We start from the raw sequence: 13,776 nt of genomic DNA, 5'->3' as shown, positions 1-13,776 counted from the left end.
CTCAACATTATTTGAAGTGATCTAGGGCTTCAGTGATAAAAAACCAAAACACTCTATTAGAAGTCACATTATTAACAGAGTTGGTATGACTTTGATTTTAAAATCTAAAACATTTGCTGGGGTTGAAGTTTAATTTTGGACTTTACTCTTAAATATACACTTTACTTATTTATCAAGAAGTGGCATTAAAAGACAATGGAAGCAATATTTTAAATATTTCATTACACAAATGAATAAAGGCCATTATGTAGGAGATGTTAAGTAATGAACAAAAACTTAAGACTGTGAAAAAATAAACCAAGCAAGCAGCTACTGTCATAAGAACTTCCTTTGCTGAAATTATATAATTTCCTTGTTATAGGCCTTTACTATGGATAAACTGAAAGCAACTTGTAAAAAGTGGTTTTAATTCTGCACTTTGGGAACATATCTCTTTGGTTCTAATAACATCATTCATATAACATAGAACTAGGCCCCAAGAAAACTGACAAAATTATTTGATAATGAGTCTTTACTAATTCATTTGTCAATAACCTACAAAAGTCTGACATCTTTGAAAAAGCAAACCTTTTCATCTTAACTATTTCTTTCTGCTAAAAAAAATTAAATAACATATAAACTGAAAGTCTCCAGTGATTTGATTCTCTTAAAATAATCAATGGAGTATGAGGTATAGTATTCTATATTTGACATTTTCATGTGTTTACTAACACATTATTATTTCTACAAACTGGTATCATACTTTATATGTCTGTAACTAAAGAATAAACATCCATCCCAGAGAATCTGAAAAATTTCATTTCAAAAGACTACAAAATACCATAGGAAAAACTACAAAAAGCTGAACTTACTAATCTCGAACCATTAATAGAAACAATAAAATCAAAGAACGGCTCCAGTCCAGCTCTATGTCCTGGGGAATTTTCTTGTACCTGTAAAAATAGAAACAGCAAAAGTGAAAAATGCAAAACTTAATTTAAAATTATAAGCTAAATTTTAATACCTATTTCTTTTCAGTAAAAATAGATTAATTTTACCGATAAGGAAATACAGGTACACACTAGTTCTCTCATTTCTCTTCATCTCTCCCAGATAATGCCCTTGCAGCTCCCTAAATTCTACCCATTCTTCAAATTCATCTCATAAATGAGGCTTTCCTCTATGGTTCTATTTCATACCACTTTCTACGTTTTTTTGTTTTTTTTTTTAAGATTGGCACCTGAGCTATCATCTGTTGCCAATCTTCTTTTTTTTTCCTTCTTCTCCTCCTCCCCAGAGCCCCCCAGTACGTAGTTGTATATTCTAGCTGGAGGTACTTCTGGTTGTGCTATGTGGGACGCTGCCTCAGCGTGGCCTGATGGGTAGTGCCATGTCCGTGCCCAGGATCTGAACAAGCAAAACCCTGGGCTAATGAAGCACAGCACGCGAACGTAACCACTCAGCAACAGTGCTGGCCTCCACTTTCTACTTTTAAATCCTCCCAGCATTTAGCACATGACGTAGCAGTTAATCATTATAATTAAGTGACAAATCTAAATTAATTTAGCAAGCATTTATTCCATGATTACTACTGGCAAGGCACCATTCAGTTATAAAGCTAATATAGGAAGACAGCCACGGAAGTCAAGACATTTATAATCTGCTGAGGAACAGGCGAAAAGAAGAAGGGGAGACAGAGGACACACAGCCCTTTAATCAGTGTAATACAAGACCAAACAGGTTAAGGGCTATAACAGAGGTACAAAGTGCTAAAGGGAAGACTAATCCTGATGGAAGAAACTTAACAGAAAAAAACAAATTTGAGTTGTACCTTAAAAGGGGGGTACCTTTCAAAGGTAAAGATGGATAAAGGGATAGATAAGAAAGGACACCTGAAAGTTGAAGAAATAATGAGTAAAAATCCTGAAGCAGGAGTCTGAAAAATGAGGATCATAATATAGTATAGAGAGACAACAGGGTGTGTGGGATAGAAATACAGAATTACAGATTTTGAAAATGAGAAGTCCTCTAAGCCAAGGGATCTTACACTGAGGTCTGTGGATGACTTCAGGGAACCCTGCAGCTCCTGAAATTCTATGCAATATTTTGTACAAATCAGCAGTTTTCAGGGTATAAAGATCCCTGTTTTTCTCAGATTCTCAAAGAGTTTCTCCACAATTCAAATAAAGTGCTAAAACCAAGGATTTTGTGCAGTTCTTTTATTTTATTTTATGACTTGCCTATGGTCCCATAGCTCGGTAGTGGTAGAGGGGAAACTCAAAAGTCCATCTTTCAACTATTAGTCTAGGAAGAAGGCTGGAAAGAAACGTTGGAGCCAGACTTATAGAGGACTTTAAATGGAAGATTAAGATTACTCAGCTTCTCAACAACTCAAATGTTTAGCATCCCAAATTTGAAATGGATTGAAATAAAGTATTAAATTTGCAGTAATAAAAATATTAGTAGCTAGTAACAGTAGTAATATGACAAAAAAGTAAAAAGTTAATATAATCTACTTTGCATTTCCTCTTCCAAAATATTTTCATACTGTATTAAGGAATTTTTATTCTGCTTGATGTTATTAGATACTGCCAAAACTATGCTATGAAAATGAAGTTTGCCTTGATATTTGTAGGCTGATTTTCTGTAAGTCCAAAAAGTTCTAAAAGTCAATTCTGAGCTTAGGCAAATAACAGATACACAAATTCATCAATAACCAAAGCTGCAGCTATTTACACAGTAACAAATCATTCTAATGCTTTCAAACTGGAACCCAGATTGTTCCTAGAATATGTGCCTCTAATACCAGACTTCTTGGATTAATGACACTTACTCTTAGATTAATGATATGTTTACTTCTTGGACTAATGTTACTTTTTATTTATTTAAAGGCAAATTATACTATCATTGCCCCTGAAGAAGTAAAACTAGATTTTCTTCATTTGTCACAGTAAGGAACAGTTAGTCGTCCATTATAAAGATGGTTCAATATTTAACTTAGTAAAACTGTTTGATCTTGCAAATTTTCCTGCAAATTTGGAACGAAATCATTTTTGAAAATTAAACAAGTTAAATACCAAAGGGATTTATTATTTAAAGGTGTTGACTCTAATAAAAATAATCAGTACATACCTGTTTAGTTTCTACATACTGAGTTTTCTTAAATGGGGGATATTTTGTGTTCTATATATTATCAAGCAAAACGTCTAGAACTCAAAATGGCAGGCAGATTTCTCCTCAAATGGCAACTCTGAAAGGAAAATGGTAGTTGCCTGGACCTAATAGGAGAAGAAAAGTGAGATCGGCTAGTTGGGGGAAAAGTCATGGGAAAAAAGTCATGTTCTACTAAGGTGTGAAATGCCTGTCATCTTGTGCCCATCAATTAGGTGTGAAATGCCTCAGGTGTGAAAACGGGCTAATTACCATAGATCCTAGAAGTCCCCTCAGAGTGGAGTTTCTCATTTAATAGGGTCCACATCTAATCACCTAATTCTCTGAATCTGAGTGTTTCCAAATGACCATTTTCTCTAGAAACCAATTAGTCCATTGATCAATTTCAGATTTCTCCACTGAGGCTGTCAAAAGTTTACTTTTTAGCTAAAAAGGACTAAAGACAGGACGTTTTTAAATTTTATTTTATTGAGGTCATAACAGTTTATAACATTATGAAATTTCAGTTGTACATTATTATTTGTCAGTCACTATATGTACGTGCCCCTTTACTACTTATGTCCACCCCCCCAACCCCCTTCCTCTCTGGTAACCACTAATCTGTTCTCTTTGTCCATGTATTTGTTTATCTTCCACGAGTGAAATCATACAGTGTTTGTCTTTCTCTGTAAAGACAGTACTTTTGTAATGTCATCAACAACTTAGAAAGTTGATCCCACACACTGATTCTTATCATGCCGCCTTCAAGTATAAAGTTTTACCACTATTTGTTTGAAATGGAAAGTTTCCAATACCATTAGAAGTACTTTTGCCCATAACTCAAGAAACATTCAATAGCTAAACTTGAATTCTAAAATAAATAAATAAACTTAAATAATCCTCTAACTCGGTTTTTCCATTTTCATTTGCTACAAATATCAATCTCCTTTCTGTTTCTAATGGACCTTGAAATTAATTTTTGTCCTAATACATCATTAGTACCAGCACAATTCTGGCAATCAAGTATCTTAATTACTGCTAGGAAGCCAGCAGAGGGAGCCCAAGAAAACAGCTCTCCAACTCTAATACACTTAAGAGAAATTTCCTACATCTCATAGCATGGAAAGTAAGATCTACAACACAGCAAATTAAATATCCACACGGGTAAGTTTCTCTGGCAATATTATCCACTGACAAGAATCTCTTAGGCACCTAATCTCTCAAGCATCAGATTACCACTTCAATACTTTCTGTCCCTGTAAGATCTCTCCTTTGTTGACTCACCGTCTGCTTCTTTCAAACCATCTTTATTAAAAAAAAAAAACACACACACACACACACACGACTCCATAGGCCATTTAACATTTATTATTGGGCCATCTATCATAGCAATTTAAGATGAATAGGTTAAATCTGAAAGTTTAATAATTAAGATTTTACAAATAGATTTTGAAAAAACATATAGTGAAAAGATACTCGAGTTTTAGAGCCAGACTGACTTGCTGTTTAGCTGTGGCTTTGCCTACTTATTAGCTTTGTGAGCTTGGGAAAGTTTATTTACCTTTCTGGGCCTCAGTTTTCTCATCTGCAAGTAAGGGATAATGTCATCTATTTTACAAGAATATTGCAGAGAGTCAATAAGTTTAAGTTTCTGAAATGCCTAGCTAAGTCTGATATATAATAGGAGTCTTACAAATCTTAAGCTCATCTTCCTAACTCAGCAATCACCACCTGAAGGCAAATCTTTATAATCAACTAATTCCTGAACACCAGACATTATTTTTCTAACCATGTACTAACTATCCCTCATCCCTTTCAAACAAAGAAAAGAAAAAAAGAAGTAAAGTGTCAGCTAGGAAGAGGAGAGAGAGAATTTTTTAAAATGTTCTCTCTCAAAAATCAATTTCAAAGGGATGGTAGATATAAAGGTCAAAGGTAACACAATAAAGCTTTTAGAGAAAAACACAGGAGACTATCTTTGAGATCATCAAAGATCTTGAGTATCTTTGAGATGAAAAGACTTCTTAAACTGGACACAAAAGCATTAATCATAAACTAAAAAAAAGTGATACACTAAACCACACTAAACTAAGAACTTCCGCTCATCAAAGACACAAGAGAGTGAAAACTACACACCCAACAAGGAACTTATTCAGAACAAATTTAGAACCACTGCAAAGCATTAAGACAGGCAGACAGAAAAACCAAATGAGATATCACTTCACATCCACAAGAATGGCTAAAATAAAAAAGATAGGAATAAGGGTTGACAGGGATGTGGAGAAACTGGAACCCTCACACACTGATGGTGGCAACGTAAAATGGTGCAGCTGCTGTGGAAAACAGTTTGGCAGATCCTCAAAGTGTTAAACACAAAGAGTTATAACTGTACATATGTATATATATGACCCAGCAACTCCACTCTTAGGTACATAACCAAGAGAAACGAAAGTATGCCCATGTAAAAATACGTACACAAATTTCATAAATGCATTATTCATAATAACCAGAAAGTGGAAACAACCCAATGTCCCTCAACTGATGAATAAAGAAAGAAAATGTGGTACACCCACAGAATATACTACTTAGTAATAAAAAGGAATGAAGTATTGATACATGCTACAACATGAATGAACCTTGAAAAAATTATGTTAAGTAAAAGCCAGTCAGAAAGACCACATACTGTATGATTCCATTTATATGTAATGTCCAGAATAGGCAAATCTAGAGAAACAGAAAGTAGATTAGTGGTTGCCAGGGGCTGGGGGTAGGAGGTATGGGGAGTAGCTGCTAACGGGTATGAAGCTTCTTTCTGGGGTGATAAAGAGCTTCTGGAATTAGACTGTGGTGATGGTTACACAACTCTGTGAATACACTAAAAACCACTGAACTGTATACTTTAAAAGTATACAGTATAAAGTATACTTTAAAAGGCTGAATTTAATGGTATGTAAATTATAACTCAATAAAGCTGCTAAAAAGAAAAGACAGACGACCTAATAGAAAAATAGGGAAAAAACTTTAGCAGATACTAAACAAAAGAGGATATCAAAGTGGCCAATAAATACAACAATGTACTCAACTTCAATAGTTATCAAGAAAATGCAAATTAAAACCACAATGCAATACCACTACACACCTACCAGAATGGCCAAACTAAAAAAGATGGAAAACACAAAGTGTTAGTAAGGATATGGAACGATCAGAAATCTCAATTACTGCTGGTAGGAACGTAAATTAATAAACTATTTGGCAATATCTATTAATATTGAAATACATACACCTTTGACTCAATATTCTACTCTTTATTATACATCTGATGGAAATGAGCATACATATGTCCTCCAAAAGATATATACAGCATAATGTCCACAGCATTATTTGTAACAGCCCCAAAGTGAAAACTACACAAACGCCCACCAACAGAATAAATAAATTTTGTTGTCTTCTCTCAGTGGTATAACATATATTAATGAAATGAAAAATCTGTAACAATACACAACAGGGATAAATCTTACAAGCAATATGTGAGCAAAAGAAGCCAGATGCAAATGAGTACATATCATATGATTCCACTTATATAAAGTATAAGAACAGGCCAAACTAACCTATGCTGTTAGAAATCTGCATAGTATTCACCCTGAGGGGTGGGGGGTAGTTGGGATGTGACTGGAAAGGAATGAGATTCTGGTTACAAGACTGTGTTGTTTGCGAAAATTCATCAAGCTGTCCACTTACGTGCACTTTTTTTAATATAAAAAGTTTTAAGATATGCTCCCCCTTTATCCAAAAAGTAGAAACAAAATTACTATAATCTAAGAACATACCCAACACCTCACCGATAAGGAACACAGTTTCAGAACTGTGGTCTCATGACCACTCAAACTCTATTTACATAATTTGGCTACCCGATTTACAAGGCACCAATAGGCAGAATAATAGCTGAAAGAAGCGAAAGAGGAAAGAGACACTACTACCACTTAATTATAGCAAAAAATGATAGCTGGTAAAAAGTGAGAAGAAATAAAAATTACAAAAATCAAAAACCAAAAGAAAAAGAAAACCACCAGTCTGAGTCACTTAATCAAATTCTACCTACTGAGTACTTACTGTGCACTTACATGAAGGGTATACCTGTGATGGTGTCTTGTTGTAGAGAATACAAAGATAAAAAAGTCTTTGCCATTAAGTTGTTTAGATAGACCTTTTTGTGATGGTGAAAATGTTCTGTATGTGAGCTGTCCAATATGGTAGCCACTAGCTGCATGTGACTATGAAGCATTTGAAACGTGGCCTGTGCGACAGAGGAACTAATTTTTAATTTCATTTACTAATTTACACCTACGTTTAAATAGCCATGTGTGGCTAGAGGCTATTGTATTGGACAGCACAGGTCTAGGCAATAACTGTATAATCTGTATTCCAATGTGGCACACTGATGGTCATCATAATAAATAAGACACAAAGCGGTCAAATTATATTTAGCATTTATCTATGCTGCTGAGGAAGCAGGCAGTACATTTTAAAAACGGATTTTCTTATAACCTAGTTTTGATACTTAAAGCAGAAAATATTCAGTTCTAAGGAAAAGTCCAACTCTATACAAAACCATTCCCTGAGAGTTCTAATAAGCCTGTTGAAGTTGTTCTTTTTCCAATTCTTCTCAGGCCACATGGTTTACTTGGAACAATTAAGAAACCTAACAAAGCAGCTGAAAATACTAAAAAGCAATTTTGCTTATAAAATGATAATTAGAAATGTAACCAAAACATGGACAGGTAGAAGAAATTATGAGCACAGTTACTGGCACTTATAAAAGTTTAAATGTTACATTTTGAAGTTATGTTACCAAAATAAAAATCACAACACTAAAGGAATACTGCTCTCATAAGCACTCTAGAAAAAAACAGGTACAGTAAGAAAGACGAAACTTGATAGAGATTTTTTACTCCTCAAGAAGCAAAATTTGAGAAGCTTGTGATGGAAACTGCACAGTGAAGGGGCATCCATCCTCATTACGTTAAAAAAAAATTAGCACCAATGATTAGAAGTTGAATACATAAATAATCTCTAAAGTGGTGTCATTCAACTACTCTGGGGAATTTCAGTGGGTTGAAATCAATTTCGTGGATCATGACAGAGCAGACAAATGGCAAAATAGAAAAATATTAGAACAGACAAATATCAAAAGTTCATGATTTAATAAGGGTATTTTCCAGGAAATGTAGTAACATGTACTAGCTGCAATGCAAAATATATTTCTTACTTTGAGCTGAAAAAAAAAGTTTGAAAAACTGTCCTATAAGTACCATTAACTGTTTTGTCTAATCAACTTTCAGGTAATAAAAGCAATTAAAGTTTTGACTTTTCCTCACCTTCTGATCCTGATTATGAAGTTTTACCAGCTTTAGAATGATTTTCTCTCTGTGTACAGATCTAATTGTTCTATGTTGGTTGCTTTCCAGTGAAGCACCCAGCTCTTCTTCCGGGATTAAAAGTACAACAGTACTTTATACCAGGTTTGGGTTATTTGGCATGAACCTTTCTCTTTTAAATCTTGGCTTGGGAGAGAGAGGGACAGCAGAGTAGAAGGGAGGAAGAGTTTGAGTAGAGTGGGGGGAAGGCATTCTCCCAATTGCATTGGTCTATTTACTTATATACATCCAGCTGAGGAATACAGGGCTGCTACCTTAAAGAAAGAAAGGCAACCACAAGGCTACTTTCAGAACACAGGCTATCATCAGACTGGCTATTCCATAAGGTGATACACAAAGATACACTTAACCAAGTTTCTGGCTGGTAGGTGAATTATCTCCCTTAAGTTTTCTAACCATGGAGATGTTTCCATAAAATTGGCTCAGTGGAATGTGTAACTGTCTCCTTTTTATTACTGGACCACAAATTCTTTCTCCACACACAGACGGCAGATAAGCCCCTTTGACTGACTTTCTGTCTACACCATCATCTCCTCTAGCTCTCAATTTAAGGTTAATACTCTCACCTTTGTACGTTTTTAAAAACAGTAGAGATATTAAATAAGACTAAAAAATAAATTCAATCCAAGTAACATCTAAATGATGACTCATTTCAACTATACACATAAAGCCTCGTGTTATATGTGTGTGCTTAGGGGATCAAAATGATGAGAAAATATTTGGGAATGCGATGTAATAAAAATAAACCCTAAATCCTTCATAGTTATAAAAAGGTGCTTTTGGAATGGAGGGAGCTCTTCTACATCTGAAAAGGGCCAGTCTTCCTATTTGGGACTTGACACAAATGTGTGGTAAATAATTCTGCAGTAGACTAGAAGAGTTCAAGCCTCACCTGCTAAAACATTCTCCTCACATGTTCTACCCAAACAACTCAAACAGCATGTTCTCCTGACACTGACCCTATGATGTTACTTGTAACATATAAAGCAATTTGAAATACAATTCTAATGGTAACTAAAAGGAAATCAAAACCCATCAATACATAGTAGCTTCCTAGAAAAGATCTGTACACTAGGAAAATGATGTTGAAACAAACTGAAGTCAGCTTCAAAAGAAGCAAAAACTGTGACAACCTGTCATCTCATACCAACTTAGGTATTTGCTTTTTAAGGGAAAGAAAACTTGCTATGTGACCCTAAGGAATAATCTCTCTGCGCTCCCTTTCTTTAGCTGTAAGGTGAGGAGGCTGACTAGACAGTCTAAGATTGAATAACTCACCATGAAATAAGTCTAACTGTCACTAAGCTATCTACAGATTCTCCAGTGTAGATGAAACCCAGCAAGATCATTTTAATTACATAGACTCTTTTAGTCATTTTAATTAACACATTTAATAACACAGTGGCAAAGCAATGAAATAGACACTGGTTCTCACTACCTTTTAAAAAACAAATGTAAAATTTCCTTAAAAATGAGGAATGTTAAAAATTAACAGGCACATTTATAAAATTAATGGTCAGATTTGATCCAAAACTCATTTTAAACAGCAGTAAAGCACAAAGTTAGATAGATGGACAAAAAGAAGCTGCTGAATGATTGATTAAATGGAAATACTACTTAAAATGTTTACAACAAGAATATTTTAACTGACATTGCCACTAGAATAGTGGTTCTCAATGGGTGATACAATAATGCAAATGCTTATAACAAAGGCATCAGCTATCATTTATTGAGTCTTTATCATATTCCAGACCTTATGTCAAGTGCATTACATGGAATATCTCATCCAACCCTCAGGGTAACCAATGAAGGACAGCACTGTTTTAATAAAGAAATTTAACATGCTCAATTTTTTGTTTCAAAATATTTTCATATGCAATACCTAATGTAGTTTTTAGTAAAAAAGGTGGAGGAGGCACTACTCTTACCCTCACTTTTCAGATAAAAAGAATGAAGCTCAAAGAAGTTGAAGGGTTTGCCCAAGAAAATATAACGAAGTGATGGAGCTGACACCAGAATCCAGTGATTCCCAAGGGTGGTCTCTGGCGGTCTACTATGTCTCTCAATGTATTCATGCCCACAAGATGACAAGGTTCCTTACTGCTGATAATATGTTTGAATGATCTCTCACTGGTGCTTAAAACAGAAACAAACCTCAGCATCATTCTCTTCCGGCCACAGTAAATTTATTTGCAATGCCAAGAGGGATGTGTACAGTGTCTCAAAGTAACTAGTTTGGTTCTGCACACGTTGTTCGAAAACAAGTCCTCCCAAGGCAATCTACAGTCAGATTCCAAAGCACTTATCAAACCTTCATGGACAAATATTTTCTAGTTCAGATAGTTAACCAATATTTTATTAGTGAATGAATCAAAATAACATAATCGTTTCAGTAGAATATTACTGCCAGGACAATGAATGTACTGATGTTAGTGGTTATTCTAAGTTCAATTCTTAGGAAAATTTGGGGGGAATTATTAAACAGCCCTGTCAGTATCCTACCCAGAAGGCACTAGAGCGAGTGCTGTGCATTCTACTATTTACTGACCAGAGACAGAAACCTAAGTACCCACCAACAGCAGGTCTCCCCAAATGAGGATCCTGAGGATGACAGTCCATATACTAAAACACATTTCATGACAAAAAATATGAATGTGGATATAAACAAGATGACACTAATTTGTTCAAGGTCTAATGATATCTGGAAAAGTTTATATCTAATGATACTTACAATTCCTAAAAATGTCCCTAAGGTTCACATGCATTGTATTCCATGGCATTAATAAACTGAAATATTCTGATTTCTATACTTGAAAGCAATTTCAAAGAATGCTTATTCTTTAAAAATTAAACAACTTTGCAGCCTTTTATTAGAAGAGATCAATTTTGGGAGCAGGTCAGAGTCTTTAGGTGGTGTTTATAAAGCTTTTTTCAATTGTAACTTTATATTTGGAAAATCACATCAAATAATTCAACTGTTTTCTTTTTACACACTGTTTGCAGAATGAATGAGAAGAGAAGGGGACAGTAGTGAGATATTTATGTTTTTCAAATGGGGCACGAGTTTAAAAAATTTGCTAAACACCACGTTAGTAGAATAAAGAAAAAATTATGACTATCAAATATTGGGAATTCACTTTCTCAAAATAAGTACTGAGGTCAGATCCCGCAGGATTTCATGTAGATTAGCGAGGCACCATTAAAAAAGAGCAAATTCACATAACAGTAGATACGGTCTAGGTAAGTGGAAATAATTCCACTTACTATCACTTTCTCCTCCAAGGAGAGTACCTAATGCTGCCCCATCTGCCGCAAATGCTCAGGATATAAAGTCCTGTTATTACACCACAGATACACTTCATCACTTTCTCTCGATGGCCCTTCCTGGAAAACATCCATCACCTCAAAAATCTCTTTCAGAGGAAATTGTAAGGAATAGTGAAGCATGATGTCTTCCATGTCCCCATATTAGTGTGAACACTGGTTCCAGAACGTCCTCAGATATCTCCCGTCTCAAAGAGTATCAAGTGTAGAACGGAATTAATTTGAACATTTTAATTTAGAAACAGCTCTTATAATGGGCATCCATGAGTCAACTCCAAAAATATAATTTTGTAAATGGCCTTGATGGATTCACTTTTCAGAATCCAAAGTGAAAAAGAAAATCTAGGCAAGAATTCTGTATTCAAGTTATTTCAACTGTAGTAACTTACTTTTAACTAGACTGAGAAGCCTTGGCTAACATTTTTCCTGCCTAATGTTAGGATTAGAGGATGGGAATAAAAGTGGTACTCATGGTGAACATACAATCAGCCCCACTGCATAAGGGAATCTGAAATATGATGTTATTTTTAAAAGAAGGCTTCCAGGGCCGGCTCAGTGGCGCAGTGGTTAAGTGCACAGGTTCCACTTCTCAGCGGCCCAGGGTTCACCAGTTCAGGCCCCGGGTGCAGACATGGCACCACTTGGCAAAAGCCATGCTGTGGTAGGTGTCCCACGTATAAAGTAGAGGAAGATGGGCATGGATGTTAGCTCAGGGCCAGTCTTCCTCAGCGAAAAGGGGAGGATTGGCAGTAGTTAGCTCAGGGTTAATCTTCCTCAAAAAAAATAAAAATAAAAATAAAAGAAGGCTTCTGAACAAATTTTAAAATCTTCCACTAGGAGTCCACTTTTTAAAAATAACTTTTTATAACTAATTTTTTTGTGAATATACAAATAGTTCATGATGACTGCATAAATTTTAGAAAATATATGAAAGTTTGTGGAGGTGCATACCTATGCCCAGAGAGTGTTTTGAAACACAATTTTCACTGAATGCACAGCATTCCAATCTGTGATTAGGCTCTCATTTATTTAACAATTCCTCAGCTGTTGGATATTTAAGTTGTAAAGCCAACATCTCATGGTAACTTTTGACCATACTATATTAGAATATGTCATACCATTCAAAATCTTTGTGACACATGACTAAGGGGCAATGTTAGGCACAGAAAAAAAAAAGACTAGGAAAAATATTTCAACAATATTTACCTTTAGATGGTAGGAGTACAGGTAATTTAGGTTCTTTGTTATACTTTTTGAACTTATCCAATCACTAAGAAACAGGTGCTGATAATCAGAAAACAATGCAGTAATTTGCTAAAATGAAGATCAACATTTATATCAACAGACAGCAATAAAATTCTATAATTTGGTAAAATGTATATTTTACGGGAAAACAAAAGGTAGGATTTAAGGTTGTAGACATGTACTTGTAACAGCAATAGACTAGAAAAACTAAATGTCCAACACCAGGAGGTGCTGCATAACCAAACTATGGTACAAGAGACTACAATGGAGCTAAGCAAAGGCAAGAGGCAGAGCTCAGCATGCTGCTAGGGAAAGAATGCCAAGACAGTTAACAAATGAGAAGATGAAGGTGTGTAACAGTATGTATCATATGATCCCAACAGTTACAAAAAGAAAGAAAAAGAAAGAGTGAAGGGGGGAATTCTTTAATATGCATAAAACATTTTTGAAAGGATACATAAGAAACTATCTACAGTGCTTACTTCTAGGGTGGGTATGGGGAGTTGGGTACTCAATACAATCACAAGATGAAAATGTGCATTAATACATCAAAAGGAAAGTACACCGTTCATAGCAGAAAATCTGCAACCATTTCAATGCTGTCCCCTAAAGATTTTTTACAGCAGAATCTAATAGTGGATAT

At 35.0% G+C, this 13,776-nt stretch overlaps 1 protein-coding gene across 2 annotated transcripts in view; it reads right to left on the bottom strand.

Annotated features, from left to right (window-relative positions):
- The window catches only part of GORASP2 (golgi reassembly stacking protein 2), a 31,722-nt gene that overhangs the window by 15,243 nt on the left and 2,703 nt on the right, over positions 1 to 13,776 (bottom strand). Inside the window, exons 2-3 of one of the 2 annotated variants that reach the window (XM_070241215.1) lie at positions 3,112 to 3,257; positions 852 to 932 (exon numbers count right to left, since the gene is read on the bottom strand). Coding sequence is in view for 1 of the 2 variants with exons in the window: in XM_001498298.7 (XP_001498348.1) it covers positions 852 to 932 (81 nt within the window). In the remaining variant the exon portion in view is untranslated. The remainder of the gene's footprint in view (positions 1 to 851; positions 933 to 3,111; positions 3,258 to 13,776) is intronic. The other variant, XM_001498298.7, reaches the window with a different exon arrangement.

The sequence above is a fragment of the Equus caballus genome, chromosome 18, assembly GCF_041296265.1.
Source record: "Equus caballus isolate H_3958 breed thoroughbred chromosome 18, TB-T2T, whole genome shotgun sequence".
NCBI lineage: Eukaryota > Metazoa > Chordata > Mammalia > Perissodactyla > Equidae > Equus > Equus caballus.
The sequence above is the reverse complement of the archived record's forward strand: the minus strand, read 5'-3'. Positions and strand labels throughout refer to the sequence as shown.